Source organism: Apodemus sylvaticus, chromosome 19, assembly GCF_947179515.1.
Source record: "Apodemus sylvaticus chromosome 19, mApoSyl1.1, whole genome shotgun sequence".
Taxonomy (NCBI): Eukaryota; Metazoa; Chordata; class Mammalia; order Rodentia; family Muridae; genus Apodemus; species Apodemus sylvaticus.
In genome coordinates, this window is record NC_067490.1 from 9,193,652 (window position 1) to 9,221,412 (window position 27,761).

At 50.3% G+C, this 27,761-nt stretch overlaps 2 protein-coding genes across 2 annotated transcripts; one reads left to right on the top strand and one right to left on the bottom strand.

Annotated features, from left to right (window-relative positions):
- Nucleotides 1-1,718: 1,718 nt before the first annotated feature.
- Cstb (cystatin B) lies at nt 1,719-3,690 on the bottom strand. Its single transcript, XM_052164219.1, has 3 exons — nt 3,518-3,690; nt 2,319-2,420; nt 1,719-2,045 (listed from the first exon to the last, which is right to left on the bottom strand). Exons 1-3 carry the CDS (start codon nt 3,581-3,583, stop codon nt 1,917-1,919), a joined length of 297 nt encoding a protein of 98 aa, XP_052020179.1. The 5' UTR covers nt 3,584-3,690; the 3' UTR covers nt 1,719-1,916.
- Nucleotides 3,691-15,396: 11,706 nt separating this feature from the next.
- On the top strand, nt 15,397-27,551 carry Rrp1 (ribosomal RNA processing 1). Its single transcript, XM_052163540.1, has 13 exons — nt 15,397-15,600; nt 17,104-17,186; nt 17,451-17,508; nt 19,456-19,541; nt 20,601-20,662; nt 22,177-22,306; nt 22,390-22,454; nt 22,578-22,975; nt 24,186-24,265; nt 24,886-24,983; nt 25,213-25,232; nt 25,782-25,898; nt 26,963-27,551. Exons 1-13 carry the CDS (start codon nt 15,468-15,470, stop codon nt 27,142-27,144), a joined length of 1,512 nt encoding a protein of 503 aa, XP_052019500.1. The 5' UTR covers nt 15,397-15,467; the 3' UTR covers nt 27,145-27,551.
- Nucleotides 27,552-27,761: the final 210 nt, after the last annotated feature.

Genomic DNA, 27,761 nt, shown 5'->3' on the forward strand with positions numbered 1-27,761 from the left:
CGGAGACCCCTCGCTGGCCTTATCACCAGGGTTCAAAAGTCTGTCTGCAGACAGTCTCGAGGTGCCTTGTATGTGACTGAGGTTCAGCAGACCTCAGTACTCTGTTTACAGAATGACTCTGAACTCAAGAATGTCACCTCTCTTCATCCAGCCTGTTCTAAGGGTGACCCGCACGGGAGATCACTGGCCCTCCTAAAGGTAAGCAGGTTCTGGAAGGCTGCCTGGCCAGGACGCCTCCACCTAGGGACAGGCCCAGGCTGTGCTCTGAAATGTGTAGCTGACAACTGTGTTGTGTCAACGCGTGAATGCGTCCCTGAAGCTTGGTGCTGACACTCGAGAACTGGTAAACTCCTTCAAAACTTTTCCTCGGAGGAGACTGAGCCGTGGGAACGATCGCCCGAAGCCAGGGTGAGCAAGGTAGAAGGGTGGACGGATGCCAGGTGCGGCCCTGATCTCCCACCTAGGTGTTATGACTCAGCTCACTCTGCCCCAGATCAGCAAGACTTTCCCAGGCTGGCTCAGGTCATGTCTATCACAGAAGGGACTCTACCCGCTGGTCACTTCAGCTATGAATTGTTGGGATGACCTATCCCTACACGCCTTGTATCAATTGGCTATGGAGGTGTGTCCCTGTATTCTCAACTGGTAAATGCTTTGCTGGCAGCACCAGGATGTGTGTATCGGGCTTGGCTTCCTCACCTGCCCAAAAAGAAACCGCAAGCTGCATTGGTTGGAAGTCACGTGGCCCTGCGTGGTCCGGCTGCTGATTGGCTCAGACTGATGGCTAAAGAGACTGTGGTTGGAGCTGGGACAGAACTACAGGACAAAAAGAAAGAAGACTCACCAGAATGGGAGCCAGGCAGGGCGGTAAAGCAGAGAGAGCCAGATGGCGGGGCCCGCAATGGCAGGGAAGTCGGGTTATGCCGCATGGTTAGCTGAAAGCCCGCCCTAGCAAAAGGTTAACAGCCTTGCGCTCTGCTGATGTCTCCACATCTTTATTATTAAACTTCAAGCGGGACCTTCAAAAGCGCCCCCAATAATGAATAACTTTGTTTTTGCGACGCTGGGCATTAAATCAGAGCCTGGTACCAGTTTAGAAACGGTTCAACGGCTAAAGACGCTTTCTGTCAGTCCTCACGACCTGAGTTCAGTCCCCCGGAGCAGTAGAGTGGAAGGAATCACCTCCCACAGGCTGTCCCTCGACCTCCGTATGCGCACCACGTCATGCATGTATAATATAGTCATGGGCTCAAACACTGGTAAATAAATGTAGGAGTTAAATAAATGCGCTACTTGCCCTTTCTTGGTATATACAAATCACACTGTAACTGTGATTTGTTTGTTTTGGTTTACTGAGACAGGGTTTCTCTGTGTAGCCTGGCAGTCTTGGAACTCATTCTGTAGACCAGTCTGCACTCAACCTCCTGAGTACTGAGATGAAAGGTATGCACTACCACCACCCGGTGTGACTGTGATTTTTTTTTTTAAGATTTATTTATTTTATCTATGAGTACACTGTAGCTGTCAGACACACCAGGAGAGGGCATCCGATCCCATGACAGATGGTTGTGAGCCACCATGTGGTTGCTGGGAATTGAACTCAGGACCTCTGGAAGAGCAGTCGGTGCTCTTAAACTCTGAGCCATCTCTCCAGCCCCGTGACTATAATTTTTTTTAAAACAAAGGGAAAAATTCAAAACTAAGGAGATGGTTCGCAAAGTCTCTAAAAATATATATTTAGAGAGATCATATACAATTTTCTGAAAATAATTATTTGGAAGGAAACAAAATACACTGGAGTTTGGGCATCACAGAAGAAGCGCTCAACCCTTTCCTCTTCATCATAAAGGAGTATTTACTTCGTGGTCCCAAACAGTGGCGCAAAGGGTGAAGTATTAGGCAAAGGGGCCGCAGGATCAGAAGTAGGCAAGCTCGTCGTGTTTTTCTTTGTTGGTCTGGTAAGAAGACAAGGTCAAAGGCTTGTTTTCATGAGGGAGGGGTTCAAACACCCTCAAGTGCACATATTTATCTTCACCAACATCAACCTGGAGGAGAGAGAGAGAGAGGCCTGTGAGAGACAGGTGAGATTCCAGCCCCAGGTTTGAGCCAGCCTTAGAAAGCTGAGTCAGAACAGGGCGCCAGCAACTAGGCCAGTGATAACGCTTGTCTCCTCCGTGACGGCTGGGAACCCCAGCACCCCAAATCCATCCTCTCAGAACCTGTACATGTCCTCTTAAGGGGTGCTCTGGGGGAAGCTGTAGGACCCTCTGCAACTATGTCCCCAGTGCTCGCCAAGCTACTATGAAGAAAGTACCCACCTTGATGAAGAAGTTAGTGCCGGCCACTAACTGTCTCTTGAAGGATACGGCCTTAAAGACACCAAACTTCTGATTTTCCTTCTCTTCAAGCTGGGACTTCACCTGGATGGTGGGTCAGAAGGAAGAACTCAAATTCATCCACAGGTGCCTTCCTGCCTCTCTCAGGATACTCACCCCATACACACACACACACACACACACACACACACAGTAAGCTGTTGGCATCTCTGATAAAGGACAACATGGCTCCTTTTGTGAGACAGGGTCTCGCTGCGTAGCTATGGCTGGCACGGAACTGTGCAGACCCGGCTGGCTTCAAACTCAGAGAGATTACCCTGTCTCTGCCTCTCTGTCTCCTGGGTGTTGACACCGCACTTGGCCAAGGTTCCCTTGCCTGGCCAGTGTGTTTGTACCAATTCCTCATTTTCAGGGTCTCATGTAGCTGACTCACTCACTCCTCTTTGGCCACTTCAGTCAGACCAAAGACCTCCCAAAGTCAGTTCGGCTTAGTGGACAGGGTCCTGGGCTTGGGAGCTGAAGAGAGGACATGTTTAACTTATCTTCTCTTGCTAATACTTACTCCGAACCTCCCTAGTTTGTACAGAATCTCTGCTCTACTAACAGCCACAGGAAGGGCTGCCGGGACCCAAGGTCCCGCCCTCTGGTTTCAAACTAGGCACAAGCAAGTTCTACAACTTCTGGTTTTTATCTCCCGCCCCCCCCCACCACCACCAAGGGCGGGGTTAGTGATGGTGGTGGTGGAATCAGGTGAGTTCTGCTACTGAGCTATACAGTCCTTGCTCTTTATTATGAGGAGACGCCCGCTGTAGCCTAGGCTGGCTTTCTCTTGTTTAGGCCTGGGTGTAAGTCAAGGTGCCTCATCTTTGGGACAGCCTGTTTTCTAACATTGTGTGCTGTCTTCCTGAATTCGCTGGGACCACCGGCTCCCTCCACCGATCGCGGGGCGAGCTCCCTAATAGGTGAGTCGTCTTCCCTCTTGCATGCAAGCGGCAGAAGAGTCGCCCCAGTCCCCGACCCTGAATCCCCCAGCCAGGCCCAGAGCCCCCACCTCCCAGTCACGCTTGAAGCCACGCCTGAAACCGGCTGCAGGACCCGGGCCGGTCTGGGCAGGCCAGTCCCCGAGGCCAAGGGTCCCCGCAGGCCTGGCTCCTGCTGGCCTGTCCTGGGCCGAGCCTCACCTTGTCGGCGATTTCCTGCGTCTCGGCCGTGGCCGGCATTGTGGCGGATGGCCCGCCACACATCATCTTGGCAGCAGTAGTCGGGGTAGCACAGAGAAGCTACGGACAGAGCCAACTAGGAGACCTGAGTGCCTGAACCCTAGAAAAACCTGGCTTGGCTCCGCCTCCTCGGAGCCGTGGCACGTGACAGAGCGACGGGGCGGGGCACCGCACCCTCCCCCCCCCCCCCCTTCTGTACTGTCACCACCCTCGGTTCCAGGCCGAGTCATGAGACCCAGGCTGGGCGTGGGCGGAGGGTAAGCCTCGGAGGATGCTTCACACCCCTTGCCTGAACGGGCACTTAGAGGGGTTGGGGGCCTGGGAGCCCTGATTGCTCCTCAATAGTCGTGAAGCTATTGTAGAAATATCTCTGACCTGCCTTAGGGGCGTCCAGGTCCTCCCAGGATTCAGAGATGTGAGATGGGGTCCTATTCTTTCCATGGAGTAGGTGGACACGAAGTCCAGCCTTGACCATCTCAATTTCCTCTTGCCCTGTGGACACGAACTGGGGGACTGGGTGGGTCCCTATCCCTCCTTCCATGAGGTGGGTACAGAAACAGATGAATGAAGACCTATAAGTCCCAGGTTCCTGTTCCCCATGCCCTCCCCACCGGCCCCCAGTACACACCCCGCTCCATCCTGTCCTCCCCTCCCCCACACGGACTGAGTTTTTGGGTCCCGATAACCCACGAAATAAGAGCTTATCTGGGAATTCCATTCTTTCTGAAGAACATGGTGTAGGAATAGCGTTGTTGGGCGGTGGGCGGGGCTTAGGGACCCCAGCGCCCCCACCACACAGCTGGGTGGGTGGTCCAGACTCTATTCTCTAACACCCAACGCAGCCTGGGAACCATGAGGGCCCGGATAAGCCCTCTGTCCCTGCTCTTACTTGAGTGACCTTCAAACCCATGTTTGCATTTGCAAAACTGTCACAATTTGATAACGGGACGTTGGTGCACACCTGTTATCCTGGTACTTGAGAGGCTAAGCAAGCTAGCCCGATTATGCAGTGAGAGAGACCGTGGCTTTAAAAAAAAATTAAAAATAATTTGGGAATAAAATGGGAAGGTGCTTGCCACGCAAGTGTGACAACCTGAATTTGATCTTCGGACCCCAGTCAAAGAGCCGGGTGAGGGGCTGGAGAGATGGCTCAGCAGTTAAGAAAACTGGTGGTGCTGGAGGGATGGCTCAGTGGCTAAGAGCACCAACTGTTCTTCCAGAGGTCCTGAGTTCAATTCCCAGCAACCACATGGTGGCTCACAATCATCTGTAATGGGATCTGATGTTTTTTTTTTTTTTTTTTTTTTTTTTTTTTTTTTTTGGTGTGTCTGAAGACAGCTTACAGTGTACTCATATACATAAAATAATAAATAAATACATAAAAATAAAAATTAAAAAAAAAGAAAAAAAACTGACTGCTCTTCCAGAGGTCCTGAGTTCAATTCCCAGCTCCCACATATTAGCTTACAACCCAGTTCCATGGGCACTAGGGATGCAAATGGTACCCAGACATCCATGGAGGCTTGTGGTTGTGGCAATCAACTCAAACTAAGACAGAAGTTGGTACCAGACAACTAGAGTATTGCTGGGATAGGTCTGATCATGCTTTTGTTTGAAGGAATGTGGATTTGGGGTTAGAAAAAGCTACTGAACATTTAATAGTTCATCAGGCCATCGTAGTAAGAATATGGAAGGCAGTGGTCATGGAGGTGATTTGGATTTTGGGGGTCTGGCTCAAGAGGTTTCAGAGGACAAGACTATTTGTTTGTGACCTAGAGACTGTTCTTGTGATGTTTTGGCCAAGAACGTGGTTGCTTTTTGCTCTTTTCTATAAAGTCTTCCCAAGGCTAAATTGAAGACTTTGGGATTAGTTGAGTTAGCAGAGGAAATTTCAAAAGGGCCTAGAATCGGCTCTCTTGTGTGATTGTTAGTGGTCACTCTTATGAAGATCTGTAATGAAAAGGAGCCATCTGAGGAAGGAAAAAAAAATACAAAATATACAGATCAGGGAGAAAAGGGGGTACCAGGAAGAGGAAAGGAGCTAAATCCTGTTTTTTTTAAAGAGTTAAACAGATAGAAGAAACCACCTAACATTAAATAAAGGGAGTGGTGACTTCAGGGTAAGATTCCACCCAGCTAAGCTTTTGATCTGTGAAAAGGGATTAAAAGAAAGTTTAGAGTCAGGTGTGGTGGTGCACGCCTTCAATCCCAGCAGTAGCGAGCAGCCAACTTTTGTCTATAGATCAAGTTTCAGGACAGCCACATTTAGGGAGTAAAGGAAACCACTGAATCCAGGAAGTTGGTGAAGATGTCATTGGACAAGGGGGCCATGTCCCAGCCTCAGTGAGCAGTAGAACTTAGCAGCTTCGGTCACATGGTTCTGGCTTTAGAGGCCAGGGTAGAAGAAAGGGGTTATGGAGTCTCCCTCTGAGGTCAAGAGGAGCTGCTGAGGCGGGGCATAGGTCATGGGTGTCCTTGCATGGAGGCCTAGAGAGGCCATTGTGTGAAGCTGTGAAGGTGAGGCCTGGATTGCCTCGGAGACCCCGAGATATTGGAGATACCAGAGTCTTGGGGTACCTGCTGAGGAAAGCTGCTAACAGGGAGGGGGCCAGCCCGGGAGAGAAGCGTGCTGCAGCCGACACAGCTGAAAGAGGTGGAAATCTGAAGAGTGCTTTGGACGCGGAGATGCAGAGTTTGGACTTTGCCCACCTGGTTATCTGTCTTGCTTTGGTCCAGTATTTCCTTACTGTGGTTCCCCTTTCTCTCTTTTGGAATGGTAATGGATACCCTGTGCTATTATATGATGTAAGTATGTGATCTGCTTTCTGATTTTGATTTTTACAGGGGCTTACAGTTGAGAGACTGCATGAGTCTCAGAAGAGACACTGAACTTTGGATTTTTAAACAAGTTTAAGACCTTTACAACCGGGTGGTGGTGGCACATGCCTGTAATCCCAGCACTCTGGGAGGCAGAGGCAGGCGTATTACTGAGTTCAAGGCCAGCCTGGTCTACAGAGTGAGTTCCAGGACAGCCACGGCTATACACAGAAACCCTGTCTGGAAAAAACCAAATCCAAAAAAAACAAAAAAACAACAACAAAAACAAAACAAAAAAAGACCTTTACAAACTATTGGGATTTTGAAGTTGGACTAAATGCACCCTGCATTATGGTGTGGCTACAAGTCTATGGGAGCCAAGGGGCACAATCTGGTGGTTTTAATAGACATTTCTCCCATAGGCTCATAGTAGGAGGTGTGGCCTTGCTGGAGTGGGTGTGGCTTGCTGGAGTGGGTGTGGCTTGCTGGAGGAAGTGTGTCACTGGGGCGAGCTTTGAGGTCTCAGATACTCAAGCTAGGCCTAGTGTTTCAGTTTCTTCACAGTGCCCATGGATCAAGATACAGAAGTCTCAGCTCCTTCTCCAGCCAGCACCACATCTACTTGCATGCCACAATGCTTCTGGGCATGACGATAATGGACTAAACCTCTGAAATTGTAATCCAGGCCCAATTAAATGTTTTGAGAAGAGTTGCCATGGTCACAGTGTCTCTTCCCAGAAAACAGCAATAGCAACAAAACTCTTAAGACAAAGGCAAAGCACCTATACACATTTTATTTTATTTTTTTTTTTCTGAGACATAGTTTCTCTATATAGCCCTGGCTGTCCTGGAACTAACTCTGTAGACCAGCCTGGCCTCGAACTCAGAAATCTGCCTGCCTCTGCCTCCCAAGTGCTGGGATTAAAGGCGTGTACCACCATGCTCGGCTCTATACAAATTTTTTAAAAATCTTGACAGGTGGGATGGTTCAATTCCTGCCTAGGACAGGTGAATCCCTCCCTATCCCCCAGAATGGCAGGACAGCCACCCTGATCCTTATCTATGAGCCAGATCTAAAGGTACAACCCTATCTCAAAAATCAAGGTGGAAATCTCTTGAGGAAAGACGCTTGACTTTGAATTCTGGTCTCCACATGCTTGTTTCCAAGTGTGTGTCCAGGCACATACACGCATGCACGCATACATGTAATAATAAAGAATTGATTGTAGATTAAATTCCAATTTCAATAACTCTCTGTTTGGAAGAAAAAGAAGGAATAAGTGCTTATTTCTATTATATATTATAATTATTTATGATAAGTATTTATAGCCTAGTATTTTTGGTTTGTTTTTTGTTTTTGTTTTTTTTCCCCTGAAACAGGGTTTCTCTGTGTAGCCCTGGCTGTCCTGGAACTCACTTTGTAGACCAGGCTGGCCTTGAACTCAGAAATCTGCCTGCCTCTGCCTCCCAAGTGCTGGGATTACAGGCGTGCGCTACCACCGCCCGGCTATAGCCCAGTTTTTTTAAAAAAGATTTATTTATTTTACTGTATGTGAGTACACTGTAGCTGTCTTCAGACACACCAGAAGAGGGCATCAGATCCCATTACAGATGGTTGTGAGCCAACATATGGTTGATGGGAATTGAACTCAGGACGTCTGGAAGAGCAGTCAGTGCTCTTAACCCCTGAGCCATCTCTCCAGCCCCTTTATAGCCCCGTTGGGGATTTGTTGATGTATTGTCTTGGCATTGTGAAAATAGTGAAAACCATCAGAGCCACGAAGCTGTTTGACACAGTCCGGCAAAGCGGAGCTGGATGCAGTCTTTGCCATTGTACTGTCTTTGCCACGGTGCTGTCTTTAACCTTGGGTTTCTGATCTCTATGGGTTGCATCTGTGTGGAACTTTCTACATTATGATTCATTTATGCCTTTTCCCCAGAAAATTATTTCAGCTTTCAAATGAAGTAACCTTATCTGGCCTCAATAATCTTCCTGGCCATGGAGATTGTGAAACACACAAAAAAAAGTTGGATGGCCCCAGAGTTCCCTTGGCACACCTACCCCTAAGCAAACTCAGAAAAAACAAGAGTTGGCAACAGCTCAGATTACAGGCTTCCTCCTAGATGAATTCTACAGGACATTGCCCCCGGAAAACAAAAACTTAATAACAAAGTTAGTTTGTCGACAGCAACCTTTGATAATATATATAGATGATATAAAATTAATATAAAAGAAATATAAGAATTTACCAATCATGAACAGACTGGCTTTTATTAAGTTATGATGAGGTCTTTTAACAACAACAACAACAACAACAACAAAAACCCCACAGAGAAAACCAATGAGTAGAACAGGCTAGCCTGCAGCCTGGGAGAGCTTTCTAACCTTTAAACCAGGCTAACTCGCAAGCTATAGTCAATCACTGTGCAGTATTCAAGGCTTGGGAACTCGCCTAGCTTGAGTCAGATGTTTTTCTCTCTGTTTAATGGTTTACTTTCCTGAAGAACAGAATGTCGTATGTCATAAATGCTCAGTCTATATTGATTTGAGTATGATAATGCCTGTTCTCTCTGTACTTGCAACATTTGTTTGGGGACAAAAATGATATGAGCTATATTTCTTTTGAAATCTCAAGTTTGCCTTTTCTATGGAATCTGTATAAAAAAAGAAACATCCTGGTTGCTAGTCAGTCAGACATACAAGAGTCACCCAGCCACGGTCTCAGACTCATTCATCCAGGACTCTCCTCCATCTCCTCTGCTGGGACCTATCTGAGTGCTGGGGCTGGCCCCGGCTCTGCCTAGTATTTAGGGAAACTACAGGAACTAGGGGTCCATCAGGTTGCAGAACAGGATGCATCTGGGCCAATCAGTGTGCTGCTTCTCACACTGAGATTGACTAGCAAGGGACACCACAGGAAGCAGACAGTGACTTTACTACTGGGACCCCTCTATGTGAGCCATCTTTGAGGGGACAGAAGGCTCACAAGAGTGGGTAAGTCAAGGGAGGGAATGTATACATTTTGTTTTTGATATTTTGTGTGTATGTACACACACATATGTGTGTGTTTGCATGTATGTGGGTATACTGTCTACATATGTGCTCACATACATGTGAGGAGGCTCAAGGTAGATGTCCAGTATCTTCCTCAGCTTGCTCTCCACCCTGCTCAGTGAGGCAGGTTCTCTCAGAGCTTACTAACGTAGCTGGTCTAGATAGCCAGTTGGTTCCGCCGCTACTTTAAGTAGCCAGTCTGTTCCCAGGAACTCCAGCCCACCGTGCCTCTGTACCCTATGAGAAGCACAATGCCCACCCAGCATTTATGTGTGCTATAGAGATAGATACTCGGGTCCCCTCACTTGGTACAGAAAGCACTTTAACCTCTGAACCTTCTCTCTAGTCCCTGTTTGTTTTAAATTTTGATACCTGACCTAGGTCAGGCTGGTCTTGAACCGCTCCTCCCTCAGATCCTCCTTACAGATTCCTCAGTCTGGAGACTGAGAGTGTGGGCCAGCAAGAAGGTTTTGGTTGTTTGCTTGGTTGGTTGGTTTTTGCTTTTGGGGGACAGGGTTTTCTCTTTGTAACTGTCCTGGAACTCCATTTGTAGACCAGGCTGGCCTTGAACTCACAGAGATCCGCTTGCCTCTGCCTCCCACGCCACCACACGTGGCCCAGGGAGTAGTTTTATGTGGCTACCACAAACTAGAGATAGGCAGAAGTTCTTTTTTTAATCTTAGAAACATGGAAGGAAGCAGGAGAGGACATGTGGACCACGGAGGGGTCGCTTCCTTCTTGGCCACAGCTGCTGACTCTGCTCCTGACAGACTAGGGCTGCAGTGTGGATTGTGCCTTCTGGATTTCCCCAGCACACAGACAGTTCTTTGTTGATACTGTCTTGGGGTGCCCACACTTTCCCCGTAGGAGGTGGACACCTGTGGAAACAGACAGACCAGCCCCAGAGAAAACAAAAAAGGCTCACAGTGTGAGGGAGTCTGTGAGTCATCGTGTGGGTAGAGACATAAGAAGGCAGGAAAGGGGAAGGCCTCACGACTAGAATTGGCCATCAAAGGCCGTATTCCTTGCCTGTTTTTCGAGACAAAACCTTTACCAGTGAACCATACCCCAGGCTCTTTAAGTTTTCATTCGGACACAGGGTCTAAGTTACCCAGGCTGTCCACTCAGTTATTCCTGCCTTTAGATTCTCCAGCCTCAACCTTCTGAGCTTCGGGGGTTACAGGCCTTTACTAACAGGTCTGCCCAAAAGATGACTTCACGGTATCACAAGCAGGCTCTTGGCCCCGCCTGTTCTACAAAACTCAGGACAAACAAGCCCATACATACGAGCCTTTGTTCAGTTCTGCAAGAATTGGGTCAGCGTGAGATCACAGGGAGAAGAGGCAGGGGGCGTGGAAACACACACTCCTTTCTGTGGCTGACTGATAGCTCTTGATGCTATCTCCACACTAAACTCAAGGCTGTTTGACAGACAAATAGACAAGACACTCCCAACCCTCCTGCCCCACATTGGAAACCAGCATGGAAGCAGAGATGTGTCATCTCAACCCTTAGATGGCTGAAGCAAGATTGGGAGTTTTGGATTATTCTTGACTAGCTAAGAAAAATAATGAGCCGGGCGTGGTGATGGCACATGCTGTTAAATCCAGTGCTTGGGAGGCAGAGGCAGGTGGATCTCTTTGACTTTGAGACCAGCGTGGTCTACAGGTGAGTTCGAGGACAGCCAAAGCTACACAGAGAAACCCTGTCTCACAAAACCGAAATAAATAAATACTACAATAATAATAATAATAAGGAATCCCTGCCTTGGGAGTGTATGGTGTCTATGACATTGGGAAATAGGTTTATGACCCAAATTCTTACAGATTAGACTACAGTGGCTAGCTTGAATCTTAGCAAGCCATCTACCTTTACCTCCCTGAGGCTGGAGTTATAAGTACCTGCTGTCGTGCCCTTTTTTTTTTTTAAAGACTTTTTATTTATGTGAGTACACTGTAGCTGTCTTCAGACACACCAGAAGGGGGCATCAGATCCCATTACAGAAGGTTGTGAGCCATCATGTGGTTGCTGGGAATTGAACTCAGGACCTCTGGAAGAGCAGCTGGTGCTCTTAACCACTGAGCCAATCTCTCCAGCCGCCCGCCCGCCCCCCCCCCCAAGTCTTTAATGAGCCACTGCCCTAGCTCTGTAGAGTCTATCCTGAGGTCTATTGTTATGTACAGCATTGCTGTTTTGATGAACGTTTCTGTCAGAGATTCACGCTATGTCCTACTAAGATTCGTCTCTAGGCTTGGTCTCTTGCCTTGTTTTTCACGGTTGTGATGAGTCAGCTCTGGCACCTGTCATTTTATTGCCGCCTCTGCTGCCAGGGGCTCCTTTAGGTAGGGACCTCCTCTTGCTCACAGAGAGTAGGCCTTGTGGTGGCGCAGACCATTCATCCTAGCCCTCTGGAGGCAGAGAGAAGAAGCAAGTGGATCTCCAGGTCTGGCAGGGTTAGGTAATGAAACGGGATGGGGGTGGGGAGCAGTGGAGAAGTGGGGGAGGGTACAAGAGGAGAGAGGGAAAGAGACAGCTTCAATGTATGAGGGGCCCTGACAGAGAGAGGGAGAGAGATGACACCATCAGAGAAATCTCTTACAATTTCCCCAGCAGGTGAGGAGCCCAGCCACAACTCAAAGCCAGCTTTGGGTCCACAACAGGAGAGTTGTTTGCTCAGAGTGACAGAGGTAAGAAGGGACACTTACCTACAATCTCCTGCTGCCTCCACAGAAAGTAAAGAGTGGTGGCTATTTCTGAGGGGAGGGAGAGGCAGCTAGGTGTGGCCTCAACTTTTTCATTTGTATAACAAACCAAATAGAGGAATGTTTCCCCAGAGAAGGGAGGTGGGGGGAGGGGTTGGGCCGATGAGTGTCAGGATCCAAGGATTCAATGCTTCTGTCTCTCCTGAAGACCTGGGACCCTGGCCATTCAGCCCTGTCTTCGTCAGGCCTAGGGAGGAGAGCCTAGCCACATGGGACATGAGAGGAGATTGCCACATGCAGACATGTGACTTGTGGCTACAGAACTGTCAGCTAAAGTTCCACACAGCAGGGAGCCACGCCTGTGTGTACTATGTCCAACAGGTGACACCAGTGCCTGGGAGTCAGAACGCTCCATGTCCAAAGCCAGAAACCATCTTGGGATATTTTTGCCTGTGTAGCAGACAGTGTGTCACCGGCCTCTGTATGTGACTTGGTGTTCTTGTCAGGACTCCAAAGCTTCTGGACAAAGCTAACTGTCAGGACATCTATACATAGCCAGCTCCACTAACCTCTCTTTCCCTCTTGTCTTCCTCATAACCTCCCTAACACACACACACACACACACATATATGTGTGTGTGTGTATCCTGTATATACATATATATATGATATATTCCTATATACATGTACATACACCTTATATATTACGTGTATATATGTATATATGTGTATGTGTGTGTATATGTATATATACATACATATATACACATATATACATATATAGTGTATATATAGTGTAAATACACACACACAAATACACACACACACCTTTGGAGTGCCTCCCAATGACCTCACCCATCTTCTTAAAACATTTTATTCAAAAAAATTTGTTACCAGAAATTCTGGAGGCCTTTCATATACCTCCTGACCTATATTTGTGATGGTTCCTTCAAGAGATGGAGTTTATTTGCTTGTTTTTTGGGGACAAGGTCTTACTACATAACTCTGATTGGCTTGGAACTCACAATGCAGACCATGCTGGCCGGGAATTCACAGAGATCCACCTGTATCTGCTGGGTGAGACTACAGGCCTGAATCACCACTAGCTTAAACAACCATTCAACTTGTAGGCCGCTCTCCAGTTGGCCTGCAACTCAGTTCTCTCAGACTGCCCTTCAGCACCTCACCTGTGTCCTCACACATAGGCCTAGGGATGGTCCTCAGCTTCTGAGACTCACACCTGGTTATGGGATAAGCAAGAAGGAGGCTCCACCCTAGTTCTACTGCACCCATAGTCTTGAATTCAGCATCTATTATCCCTTGAGTCTCCTCTATCTCCCTTTCCTATGAAATAATTCCTATCTATCTCTGTATCTATTTATCATATATCTATCATCTATCATCTCTATCATCTATCAATCATCTATCATATGTACCTCTATCTATCAATTAACTATTATCTATCATCTATATCTATTATCTATCATATCTAGAACTATCTATCTATCTATCTATCTATCTATCTATCTATGTATCTAGAGATGTAGGGACTCTCAGCTTCTCCTGCACCATGCTTGCCTGGATGCTACCATGCTACCACCTTGATGATAATGGACTGAACCTCTGAACCTGTAAGCCAGCCCCAATTAAATGATGTCATTATAAGAGTTGTCTTGGTCATGGTGTCTCTTCACAGCAATGGAAACCCTAAGACAATGACAACCCTAATTACCATCCTTTTTATTTTTAAATATTTATTTATTTATTATATGTAAGTACACTGTAGCTCTCTTCGGACACTTTTTCTTCTCCCTCCATCCCTGCTCATTCACTGTCACTGTCTTCAGACACCCAGAAGAGGGCATCAGATCTCATTACAGATGGTTGTGAGCCATCATGTGGTTGCTGAGATTTGAACTCACGACCTTTGGAAGAACAGTTAGTGCTCTTAACCACTGAGCCATCTCTCCAGCTTGTTTGGTTTTTTCAAGACAGGGTTTCTCTGTTTAGACCTGGCTGTCCTGGAATTTATTCTATAGACCAGGTTGGCTTCGAACTCAGAAATCCACCTATCTCTGCCTCCCAAGTGCTGGAATTAAAGGTGTGTACCACCAGTGCCCGGCTCTAATTATCATATTTCTTCTTGATATTTGTAGACTTAGAAAGCATCCATGACTGGATGCTTAGGACCAGGCCCTCACCCTGCTCCGGCCCCCATGGCTGCTACATAATAAACAAGTTTAAATTCTAAGTTGCAATGGTAGTAAGTGCCCCAATCAGAGTGCTCACACCTCATCTGAGTCCACTTTTCTGTCTCTGTGTCTCTGTGTCTGTCCTATATTCCCTTATCTCCCCTAGACAGGGTTTCAGCATTCAAGCCAATCAGGACTTGGCATATACACATATGTATAGGTAGATGTATTTACTGTGTGATGAGTAAGTGTAGTCTGACAGTTAATATTAGTACTTTAAGCTAGGCAGTGGTGTTGCACACCTTTAATCCTAGCACTTGGGAGGCAGAGGCAGGTGGATTTCTGAGGCCAGCCTGGTCTACAGAGTGAGTTCCAGGACAGCCAGGGCTACACAGAGAGACCCTGTCTTGAAAAACCAAATAAATAAATAAATAAATAAAATTAAAAAGTAGTTTAAGATAGCTTGTCTAAGTCAGTGAAACTGGGACGGCTTGAAACATTGCGTTCATAACACAGATGTGTCATGTGTTATCATTTTTTGTTAATCAGTAAATGCTGATGTTGAGGAAAATGCAGCCTTGTCTATGATGCTGTCGTCCTGCTTAGACATGCCCTCTCCCACCCCAGCTGCTTATTCCTCTTCAGACAGACTGTGAACAACCGGCCCTCCATCTTCTCTGGCATCTAGCTTTACAAATACAGCCACCTTCCTTGCCTGACGCTTTGATCCTGGGCTTAGCTGGCCTATAGTGTGGCAATGAACCGGGAATGTTATGGTAACACTAAGTCCAAATGTCCACCCGTCTTTGGAATTTTCCCAACAAGTCACTCAAGTTTTGAACACTCAGCTTTCTCTAGTGTATTTGCCTGCCTACTTTCAGGATAGGTGGCCTGCTCGTTGTCCCATAATCTGGATCATAACAGCTTTCTTTCTTTCTTTTTGTTTTTGCGGGGTGCAGTTGCGCCTCTCGGCCACTGAGAGGCGGTAGCGCGCGCCGGCATAGTCCAGGACGTTTGACGTTCAGCCCCGCTGTGCGGCCTCAGTGTGACGTTGCAGTGGTGTCGCGCTGGCGTGACGTGACGCGTGTCGTCACTCGAGCGCCCCAGCGGAAACGCCGAGTGCGTGGTCTCGGGGTCTTCCTCACCATGGTTCCCGGGGTGCCGCTCCCGCCGGAGATCCAGCTGGCGCAGCGCCTGGCGGGCAATGAACAGGTGACGCGGGACCGCGCGTTACGGAAGCTGCGGAAATACATCGTGGCCAGGTCGCAGCGGGCGACAGGTACGTGGGCGGGAGGGCGAGCTCCGCTGCGTGGGCCCCGCAGGACCGGGCCTTCATCTGCGGTTCTCCAGGCTCAGGTCGGCCCCGTCGGACTGGATTGCACGCTTTTCCTCCTTCTGTCGTTTGCTGGTGCTCTAACGCCGGCTTTTCTCGGTGTCTTGTGCCCTTAAAGGTGTGTCTTCGACACCCCGATCCCAGGACGTGCCCGTGAGCGACGCCCTGTCAGCACCCTCCGCGTCTCTTGGATATCCCTCCGCAGATGCAAATTCTAGATTCCCTGAGCAGTGGTTTGGCCGAGGCCATGCTGTTTTGCAATCTCTAGTCAGAGAACCCCAATTTGGGGGGATGCGCCTCACTAAATGATGATGACATCCTTTGCTAGCCTGAATGATAGCTTTCACCGTTTAATCTCAGAAATGTAATAAAATAGTTACAGTTCCTTGGTCTATCTAACACTGGCTTGACTAAATCACTGCATTGACTTTGGGCCACTACCCAGTCCCGAATCAAAAGATTTTCAGTTTTGACCCTGTGGGACTGATACTTGTCTGCTGGTGCGTGAAGCTACCGGTGGGATCTCTTCCAGTCATGGATATGACAGTTCTGTTGGAGAATATTTTGAGGGAGGGGCTGGCTGCCCAATCATATTTTTCCTAAGACTCAGGCCGGGCAGTGGTGACGCATGCCTTTAATCCCAGCACTTGGGAGACAGAGGCAGGCGGATTTCTGAGTTCGAGGCCAGCCAGCCTGGTTTACAGAGTGAGTTCTAGGACAGCCAGGTCTACACAGGGAAACCCTGTCTTGAAAAATCAAAATCAAAACCAAAACCAAAAAAAGGGGGAGAGGGGCTGGACAAATGGCTCAGCAGTTAAGAGCACTGACTGCCCTTCCAGAGGTCCTGAGTTCAAATCCCAGCAACCACATAGTGACTCACAACCATCTGTAATGGTATCTGATGCCCTCTTCTGGTGTGTCTGAAGACAGCTACAATGTACTTAGATATAATAATAATTAAACCTTTATTTATTTATTTATTTATTATTATTATTATTTTGGTTTTTCGAGACAGGGTTTCTCCGTGTAGCCCTGGCTGTCCTGGAACTCACTCTGTAGACCAGTGCTGGGATTAAAGGCGTGCACTACCACCGCCCGGCAAGGTTTTTTTTTTTGTTTTTTGTTTTGTTTGTTTGTTTGTTTGTTTTTTAAAAAACAAGAGTATATGCTGTTTTGTTTGAGGACCAGAGTTTGCTTCCTAGCACCCATATCAGGTGCCTCACAACTGCCTATAACTGTAGGTTGAGGGGATCTATTGCTTCTGGCCAACTCATACTCATATCCTGTATTCATCTCTGCATAGTTACATATATGCATACATACACATGGTTAAAAATGAATCTTCAAAACAAAAAAAAAAAGACAAATTCAGGCAGTCATGTTTCCTTCCTGGCTCAGAAAGGTAGATTCCAGGGTTCACTGAGTCTCACTGTTGCTCTTGTGATACAGGTGGTTTTACACCAGAAGAACTGCTAAAAGTATGGAAAGGACTGTTCTACTGCATGTGGATGCAGGACAAGCCCCTCCAGCAGGTGGGTGCATGGGAAAGTAGCAGAATAACCCTCACAGGAGTTGGTGGGGGACCGAGGGGCATGTATTTAATCCCCCCACCCTTTAACATAGCCAGCATTCATTCCCGCTGTTTATTGAGGAAGTCTGATGTTTCCTGCATAGTAGGCCTTTTGCAAACAAGGAGCCAAGGCCAGCTGGTGCTTTGGAGTAGAGGGTATTAGTAGTGCTAGCCACGAGAGCACGGTGCTTCAGGGCCTGAGGTGTGCTTCCTGTTTCCCTCACAGGAAGAACTAGGAAGGACCATTGCCCAGCTGGTCCATGCTTTTCAGACTGTGGAGGCACGTGAGTACCACACGGAAGCCAGGCCCATCCCTGTCGCCACCAGAGTCGCTGAGACCCAGAGGGACCGACGCAGCTGTATGCTCTCAAACTTCACACAAACTGCAGGGAGGTGGCTGTGTGGTGCCTGTGGGGTGTGGAACGCAGCCCAGTGCCCAGCCAGCCTCGCTCAGTTTGCCAAACAGACATGCGTGGTTAAAGAGTGAAAGGTTGTGGTCCAGCATATGACAGCCGGTGTCATGGTCCCATGGTGTTTAGCTGATGGCCAGATACCCTTTCTCTTAAGGACAGTGGTTCTTAACCCTCCTGGTGCGGCTACCCTCTGATACAGTTCCTCGTGTCAGGATGGCCCTGTCCCCACTGGCCCAAATCCACCCCCCACCCCCCCCCCCCCGGCCTCATCACTGTTTTGTAACTGTAATTTTGCTACAGTTATGAACTGTAATGCAAATATCTGTGATTTCCAATAGTCTTAGGAGACCCATGGAAAAGAGTCATTTGACTTCCAAAGGGTGTGGAGACTCAGAGATTAAGAATCGGAGTCTTTGTGTGTCTTCTAGCTCTTCTGATTCCCATCCCTATCCCACATCCTGCCTGCCTGATGGAATCACTTAGGCAGCCTTTAAACATCCTGAGGTCCGGACCCTGCCTCAGGCTAGCCTCGCCCCGGGGCACAGCACATCTAAGGCCTCTTTGTACTACTCTGAGGGCAGCCCTGACAGGGAAGCCGGATGCTCGCTCCCATCTTCTGTGAACCGGGCTTCAGCTGTATTAGACGGAAGCTGGCTAGTCGGGGATATGTGCACCCCTTCTCGGTTTGGGAGAATCCCTTCTCCCACCCCTCCTTTTGGAGACAGGTTCTTACTGTGTCGCTCAGGCTGGCCTCAAACTTGGGACCTTCCTTATTCAACTTCCCTGGGCACATACCTCTCGGATGTGTACGGTGGCATTGGGATCTTTCTTTGACTGTATGGAAAAGAGAGAGTGGATCTGCTCTCTGCTCACTAAGGACTGGCAAGGGAGTTGCTTTGCTGAGTCAAAGCTGAAGTGACCACTTGGTAATCTGGTGACCAGGCCACTGGGGCTGAGCCATCCAAACAGCCCTTTGCTGCCTTAGAATTTTGTAGAGAAGAGGAGTTACCTTCCTTTTTTGTTTGTTTGTTTTGTTTGTTGTTTTTTGGATTTGGTTTTTTTTATACAGAGACAGGGTTTCTCTGTATAGCCCTGGCTGTCCTGGAACTCACTCTGTAGACCAGGCTGGCCTGGAACTCAGAAATCCGCCTGCCTCTGCCTCCCAGAGTGCTGGGATTACAGGTGTGTGCCCCACCGCCCAGCCAGGAGTCTCCTTCCTTGCATCCCAGTACCAAGACTTCCCAGGGCTGGTTCCTTCTGTCTTACAAGTGGTGCCTTCTCTGGTTGACTCTGAGTAGACGGATCCACCCTTAGGACCTGCTTTAGTACCCTGAGAATGGCCCCCTCCAGGTGCATTGTGAAGTGCCAGGGTTTAGAGCTTCTCTATAAGATTTTGGGGGGCACAGTTCAGACTGCATCCTATATCTGACCTATCTGTTCCCTGCAGGGTCAGTGAATCTAGTTGGCTAAGTGCCAGGTTCTGCTTTGGGGATTCCTTGCTAAAGGTCTAGCTTGGGTGTCAAGAGGGCCTTAGTCCAAGCCAAGGCAGGGACCAAGAGGCCTAGGGAGGATATGTCCCCAGTAGTTACTCCTTTCCCTATACTCTCTTCTTCTTTGTGCATTTGTTCAAAAACAGAGAGCCAGCCTGATTTGAACGTGTCCACCCCCTTCATCCCCCCACCCCACCCCCCACACCTGGAAGCCCTCCCCTCTGAGCCCTGTGAATAAATGAGGGAGTTCCGTGGGTTTGTGCTGTGCCTCCCCCCTCCTGCTCCCCATGACTCCGGCACTGATGCGCGTGTCCGCTCTCTGTCCTAGAGCTCCAGTTCCTGCAGGCTTTCTGGCAGACGATGATCCGAGAGTGGGTGGGCATTGACAGACTGCGCCTGGATAAGTTCTACATGGTGAGTCGGGGTGCCGCCAAAGCGGGCCACCCACAAGCCCCGGGCTGGTTTGCAGGACACTTGGATGCAGTGCTGCTATAGCTTGAAGTGTCCCCACCTTAAGGATCAGTAAGAGTTCAAAGCAGGAGCCCTGCCTCAGCCCTCCTGAAGGAGCTAAAGCCATTCTGACTCCAGTGAGCCCTGGCCCTAGCACATGGCAGAAAGGGGACTTAGTCCCCAGTCTGTGAAGATGTTCTTCTAGTGGAGGACTCCACTCTTGGACTGCAGTGTGGCCCGGCTTCTTTCTCCTGTGTCATGCTCCTCTCGGCCAATGAGTTGATTTACAGGGCTCATATCTTTTTGAAAGAAAAATGTTTTAAAATGTATTTTTTTTAAAGTTTTATTTTATTTATTTTATGTATATGAGTACACTGTAGCTGTACAGGTGGTTGTGAGCCATCATGTGATTGCTAGGAATTGAACTCAGGACCTCTGCTCGCTCCGGCCCAAAGATTGGTTGATTGATTGATTTTTTTTTTAAGATTTATTTATTTATTATATGTAAGTACACTGTAGCTGTCTTCAGACACCCCAGAAGAAGGCATGAGATCCCATTACAGAGGGTTGTGAGCCACCATGTGGTTGCTGGGATTTGAACTCAGGACCTTTGGAAAAGCAGTCAATGCTCTTAACTGCTAAGCTTCTCCAGCCCCTAAAGTGTATTTTTTTGATAGGGGAAGTGAAGTCCAGCCTCAGCCTTGGCTTTGTGGTAACTTCGCCTCCTGCAGGAAGAGCCCAGTGCGTGCCCTGACCTCTCCGGTCAGCTCTAGTTTGTAGTTCCCACTCACTCGGGTGAGCTGGCTTCCCGTTGCTCATGAAGCCAAGTGCAGAGCTTCGATCTCCAGGCCCAGGGTCCTGAGGGTCCAGGGCTCTGTCCCGTCTTCCCCCCTGTCTGCAGCACTCTGCCTAGTCCTGCCCTTGGGAGAGACAGCGTCCTTACTCTCAGGAGGCTTCTGGGATACAGGGAAGCTTGGTGGGTTGACTGTCCTCTTACTAACGAGCGTTTCTTTTGTGTCCCAGCTCATGAGGATGGTCCTGAACGAGTCGCTGAAGGCTGTGAAAACCAGAGGATGGGAGGAGAGGTGGGTCCACCCTGAGAGTCACACTCGCAGGCAGCTGAGGGTCGCGGCCCTGCGTCCCCTGGCTCGTCCCAGGAACCCTCAGGTCCTCTTGGGATGCCTTGTGGTAGGCAGGTGACCTTTGCATAACTTGGTACCACAGTGGTGCCGAATTAAGATCATTTTATGAAGTGAAGTGGTTCAGAGGATGTTGCCTTCTCTAAACCATGCTATCTCAGTCATTTCTATAGCCGGGCAGAATTGTGCGCACCACCATGCCCGTTGACCTGAGGAGTAAGAGTAACCCCAATAGTAGTTGATTTGGGGAGGTCCCACAGAGCAGTGCAGGTGTGTCTGCACAGTATGTCTACATAGCACCGCACAGGAATTTTTTTTCTTTTTGTTTTGCCTGGGTGATGGCAGTAAGAGGAGAAAGGCCTAGCTGATAACATCCATGTGATTGTTGTCTGCAGTGTTGACAGGGAGCTGGCCTTGGGGCACCATGTAAGTTCAGACAACCACTGTGAAAGCTAGACACACACACACACACACACACACACACACACTACCCCTGCCTCCTCTCAGGGACTGAGCACATGCTGGACTCTGGTGGTCTGAGCTGTCCTGCTTTAGGGCTTTAGCTCTGATTTCGAGCGACTTCTTTCTTAATCACTCGCTGTTTGGGACTTTAAGACCTGTGTCTCTCAGTCACTTCAGGGTTCCATTGTGGCTTGCTAGTGACTTATACAGAACTTACGGTGCCATTTTAAATTTAGTTAATGTCCTTTGATTTACTGTTGCAACGTCCTCATGGTAACAGTGCTGAAGGGCTCTGTCCCCCCCTGGCCTTGGCGGAGCCCCACGCGGTGTGCTTGTCTAATGTGGCACAGCCTGGCTCGGGTGTTGGTGGCGTCTGCCACATGCAGTACTGTGTCTGGAGCTTACCTATACTGTCAGCTGGTTGGGAGGGAGTCTCCTGTGCCGAGTGCCGAGGACTGCCTGTCCTCTGGTACCAGGTCCAGGGCTCTGGGACAGGGTAACCTGTGTGCCAGGTGGGTGACAGCTACACAGCTTCCTCAGGCTCCCAACGCACCGGCATACGCAGGGCCTGGGGAGCTAGTCGGGGCCTGTGGTCCCAGCCCTTGTCGGTGTACCTTCCTCTTTGCCTCTGGTCTGTCCTGATTGGACACCTTTTCCAAGTCTAAAGGATCAGCTAGCAGAGCAACCATCTCAGTGGCCATATTTCCACATGTGTCTTGAAGATACAAAAGGCCCATGTATATATATATTTTGGTATATTCGGCCGTATATTTGTGGCCCAGAGCCAGACTCCTGTCACGTGTCACACAGACATGGGCCAGAAGGACTCCCTTGTGCTGTTCAGACCCAGAGCTAATGGGTCTTTGCCAATGGGTCCAAAAGGCCAGGTGTGTTCCTGGATCACGACACCTGCCTGCACATGCATGTGGAGGGCACGGAGGCACCGCAGACCTGCGGCCGAATGGCTGCCACACTGTTCTTTCCTTTTCTCTCTCCAGACAGATAGAGCAGCTGCTGGAGCTGATGACCGCTGAAGTGCTGAGCCCCGACAGCCAGGCCCCCAGTGGGGTGAAGAGCCACTTCCTGGAGATCTTTCTGGAGGAGCTCACTAAAGTGGGCGCTGCGGAGGTGAGGGGTGCTCCGGTGGGGTTGGGGCTGGGGTGCACGTGTCCGGCATCGAGGCACCTCCTCCATATCTTGGTTCCCCACAGCTCACCGCAAACCAGAATCTGCAGTTCATCGACCCCTTCTGCCAGATAGCAGCCCACACTAAGGAGTAAGTGGTGGGCAGCTCCCCTCCCCTCAGGCTGCAGAGGCCGTTGGCCCTCTAGGCTGGGACAGTGGTGTGGTGTCCGAGAGCCCATACTAATGAGTTGTCTGGCCTTGGCCTCACCCTCAGTTCCCTAGTTTTGCATAAGATCATTCAGAACATCTTTGAGGCGATTGTGGAACAGGCTCCCTTGGCCATAGAAGACATCATGAATGAACTGGACACGCAGAGTGGAAAGGGCGGAGAAGCATCAGTCGGGGATGATGGTGACGCGTCAGACGGGGATGATGGTGACGCGTCAGACGGGGATGATGGGGATGCGTCAGATGGTGATGATGGTGACGTGTCAGATGAGGATGATGGTGACGCGTCAGATGGGGATGATGGTAGTGCGTCAGACGGTGATGATGATGATGCGTCAGACGGTGATGATGGTGGTGTGTCAAATGAGAATGATGGTGACAGCGACGAGTCCTCAGAGGATGAGCAGGATCTGCAAGACACATCGCCCAAGAAGCTGCCTGCAGGTGAGGGGCCCCGGCCTGTCCTAGGCGTTTGCAGAATTATCGCAACTGTCTCCTGGCTGTTCTCTCCAGAGCCCTATATTGCATGGCATGAAGTATGTTTGGTTTACTCTCCGAAGTCTGTCTCAGCACTTGACTCCCAGCTCCCAGCTGGGCTCCTGGAGTGTTCCTATCTAAGGCTGTGGTGCTCCCTGGGTCCTGTGTGGTCACCTTACCTCCCTGTTCCCAGGGGAGCATGCACCTGGTTTTGTTTGTGGTTTTGGTGGTGTTGGGGGTGGAACTCAGGCCATATGCGCTAGGAACTGCTCTAAGCTCACGTCACACCCAAGTCCCTCCTGCTCCTTCACCTGGATCCTCCCCGCCCCTTCACCTGGATCCTCCACCTCCATCCTTCACCCGGATCCTCCTCCATCAGTCGCCTTTCCTCTGCTCCTCAGCCCTGCCCCGCCCCCGCCCGCCAGTCCATCTGCGTGTGACCACAGTGCAGTGAGGGGCAAATGAAGCGCTGCACACACTCCTTGTAAACGGCCCCTCATGGGCTTTGGGCGTGGGCCAGGCCTCTGCTCGCAGAGGGCCTAGGTTGGCTTTTTTTGTCTTCATGCTGTGGTCGTGGAGTCTCAGAGAGGCCCCCTTTCAGCTTAGGTGCCAGCTCTGGCGGCCCCATCTTGTGGCTCATCAGCTACTCTGCCCAGCAAACCATCCTGCAGTCCTTGTCCTTGCCAGAGTGTCCCACAGCACTGTTGTCCACAAGCCCCTCACCTAAAGGATATCCTGAGTGGCCTGTGGGGGCACATCTATTACCTCAGCACTTGGGAGGCTGAGGCAGGAGGCTTGCCCATGTTCAGGGCCAACCTGGACTATCAGGGGAGAACTAGGCCACTGGAGCTAGGCCCTTTCCCAGCTCTGCTCCACACCAAGAAGGCACTGCTGTCAGAGTTCCAACACACAGTTCAGCTCAGTGTTCCGGGCTGGGCCAAGTGTGGCTCCAGGGGTCCCTGGTCTGACCCACAGCTGGGATACCTGGAATCTGCCTTTGCTGCTCAAGGTGCCTCCTGGGCTACCTTTCCTCCTCTGAACACTCCCCATGCGACCAGCTGCTGGTGCCCTCCCCAGCCTGTGTCCTCACCAAGAGGTCCTCAGGGGCTTGGTGTTGGTATTAGGGTGCCCCTCCCTAGGCTGGTACCGTGAGTTCAGGCTCCGTATTTGTTTTTAGGCACTGTGCGTGGGGCTGGCCCCGAGGCAGACAAGGAGCAGGCCTGGGATGAGGAGGAAAACACTGGCCCCGTCCTTCAGGTAGGCATCCGTGTCTGGGCTGCAGGGTAGCCTTTACCCTCCAGCCCCGCTGCCCGCGGGAAGGACAGCCACGGGGGTGTGCAGACAGCCTTCACCGAGGCTGCCCTGCTGCCCTCCTGTGGCATTCCTCATGCTTTGAGCCATTGGCCTGCACCCCCAGATCTGACCCTTTTGGGGTACTGGCCTGGAACATAGTAGCACAGGCTTAGTGGTCTGCATTTGGGCCCTAGCTCTAAGTCAGCTCAGGAAGTGGGTCAGGCGATGGTCAGATGGCGGTAAGGCTCCGATGCTGGCAGACCATCGCATGCGTAGGTTTGGGTATTTTGGGTTACATAGAATGTGTTGGCTAGTTTCATTTGGTTTCTTCCTACCTGTCTGCTGTGGCTAGTCAGGAGTTAAAGTTAGAGGGACTTTAATCCCTGCACTCCGTAGGTGAGCTCCTGGCCAGCCACATGGTAAGATCCTGCCGCCTGCTGGGCTGAAGTCTGTCTGCAGGCTTTGCTGGCAGATGCTGAGCGGAGAATGCCTATGATGAGCAGAGACTCCTCAGCCCGTGGAGGTAGGTTTTGTGTTCCACCACGTGGACACTGAGTTTTGCCCTTCTCACATCTTTCTGACAGTTTGACTACGGGGCACTTGCTAACAGACTGTTCAAGCTCGCCAGCAGACAGAGCACGCCTTCTCGGAACAGGAAGCGCCTCTACAAAGTGATCCAAAAGTGAGTCGGGAGGCCTGGCCTTGCCCCTCCCTCCCCCACTGCCTCCTTCATGGCAGCCAGCTGTTTGCTGACTGCCCAGCCCCACCCTACCCCACAGCCTCTCCTGTCAGGTGGCCTGAGCCTGGGGTAGGTCAGAAGTTAGGAAGGCGTCTCACTGAGCTGGTCCCTGTGAGGACGACTATGGCAGAGCCCCAGCTGAATGCTGATGGTTGTCTGTCTTCTCTTTCAGGCTGCGGGACCTGGCTGGAGGTGAGGCTCTGGTGGGCACGGAGATGGTCCCCCCAATACATGCGTACACATGTGCGCATGTGCACATGCAAGTGTATTTGTGCGCATGCGCGCACTTGCGATGTCTGCCGCCATCTGTGTCTCGGTGGGGGAAGGGTTAGGCTCAAAGACTCCACAGCACTCATATATTTTTTTTTTAATGTGCTTGCTGAGAGGTGCTTCACGCAGGCCGTGAACTCGTGTCCAGTATTTCTAGATGAAGTTCACACTGTAGTGTTTGGGTATTTTGTATGCCATGTTTTTTATCAGTGCCCAGGAACCCCCGGCAGTGCAGAGGTCACCACTGCACCTGTGTAGTTTACGCTCCCAGCATAAGCCATACTGCCCAGCTGGACTAGACAGTGGCATGGCGCATGCGCCCCAGATTGCCTCTGTATTTCCCTGGTTCTGACCTGGGTCTATGTGGCGGCAACACGAATCTCAGCATCTTGGTCATTGCTAAACACGTGGAGCAGGCCTGGCAGAATGGAAGTGATCGCTCGTCACCCTGACTGTCACCCTGGCTCCCAGGCACTTTCCCTGAGGACGATGTCCCTGAAAAAGCCTACAAGAAGCTGCTGGAAGGGAGGCGGGAACGGAAGAAGAAAAAGAAGCGCTCGCCCAAACCGCAGCCCCAGAATAAGGAAGGTAGGACCGTGGGCGATGGTAACAGTGGGCTGCCTCACCTCCCTTGTCTCCCCTGCCTGTCCTGCCTTTGCCTAAGGTGTCCCTTCATGACACGCCCACAGTGTGCCTGGCCTGGGGACTGCCCTCAGCCTGTGGTGCCTGCAATCTGGCCGCACCGCCTTTCTCTGACCCACTTGCCAACCTTTTTTTTTTTTTTTTTAATTTTATATATTTGGTGAGTGCACTGTAGCTGTCTTCACACACACCAGAAGAAGCCATCGGATTCCATTGCAGATGGTTGTGAGCCACCATGTGGTTGCTGGGAATTGAACTCAGGACCTCTGGAAGAGCAATCAGTGCTCTTAACCACTGAGCTATCTCTCCAGTCCCCCCTCTTATCATCTTTGATCTGAGCCTATCCTGTCTCCTTAGTGGTCCTGACTCTCTCCTCCCATGTAACTGTTGGTTTCAGGTCCTCTAGCCCTAGCCTTCCTGCCGCGGATGTGCTAGCTTATTATAGCACTCTTGCTAAAGACTGTCCAGGGCCTGGTGTGTGTACACTGATTGAGACCCTGCCCTGAGCTGACAGTCTTATGTGTTAACCTAACCTTGTGCTGGCCTAGGATCTGGCCTGCAAAGGGTCATCCTGTCTCTGGCCTAGCTGTCTCCACACTGAGGCTGGTCCATATTGGTCCCAGCTGGGCAGTATCTTCTCACCAGCCTGCCCTTGGCCTGGCCCCAGCCTCAGACCAGACATGGTCTTTCAGCTCTGACATAGCAGGTTGAGTTAGGTTTGCTAGTCCTGAGATATGGCCCCTGGCCCTCTTGTAAGATAGCCACCTCTACCTTTCATCCTGCACTTCCTTCACACACTGCTCTGTGTCTGGGCCCTTCATCTTGTCCTCTGGCTAGTCTTTCTGGGGATCGGTTCTGGAGCCCAGCCCTCCCTGAGACCATGCTGGCACCCTGGTCAGCGGCCATGGCTGGTGCTGGCCCCAGGGCTGGCATTGCAGTCGAAGAGTCAGGTGACTGAAGTACGCTGTACTGTCCCAGCAGCTCACTCACAAGCCTCACTTTGTCCACAGGAGGGAGCGAGACAGAAGCCTCGAGTGCAGGCCCAAGCACGGGGAGGAAGAGGAAGAGGGGCAGGGGGGCAGATGGGAAGAGAGGGCCTCCTGGGAAGAGGAGTCCCGGGGCTAGAGCAAAGGGGGCTGGGGTCCAGCCACCAAAGAGGAAGAGGAATCGGCCAGCACAGAGTGCGGAGTGAGGTGCACGGCCCAGGCTGGCACCTGGTGGAATGGGGCAGGATACTGGGCATGCTCCTGCAGCCTCTAGATGCCAAGGTTCTGAGTGTCCTAGAGGGAGGAGCAGGAGGATGGAAGAGACTCTTGGTTTAGCTCTGGCCTTCAAGAATGCTCCTGCCTCAGAGCCATGACCAGAAAGAAATTCACTCCAAACACTCCAAATTTCACTTGTACATATGCTAATGGCTGTGCCTGATCCTAGCCAGAGAGGCCAGAAGATCTAGAGACTGAGTCCGGCCTGGGTCGCAGAGTAATACCCTGTCTTCAGCTTCCCTCCCCAACAGTAAGAAAAACAAACCCAAGTAACTGTGTGCCCACTGTCCCCTTTGCCCCGGGCTGCCCACAAAATAAACTGCGGGTCCTTACAGCACATGGCTGCTTCTCCTCTTTTTGGGTATCTGTGGAGGGGTGGTAGGTATCATTTGCTGGGCAGTGTGTGTGTTTTCATCTGTTTTTGTGTTTATGCGCACCTGAGAACCCTTGAAAAGAGCCTGCCAGGCACCCGTGGGTCCATGCTCTGTGTGTCTCAGACTTATACTGGTGAGGGTTTTCAGGAGGTTCCTGTGACTGAGGTGACAGG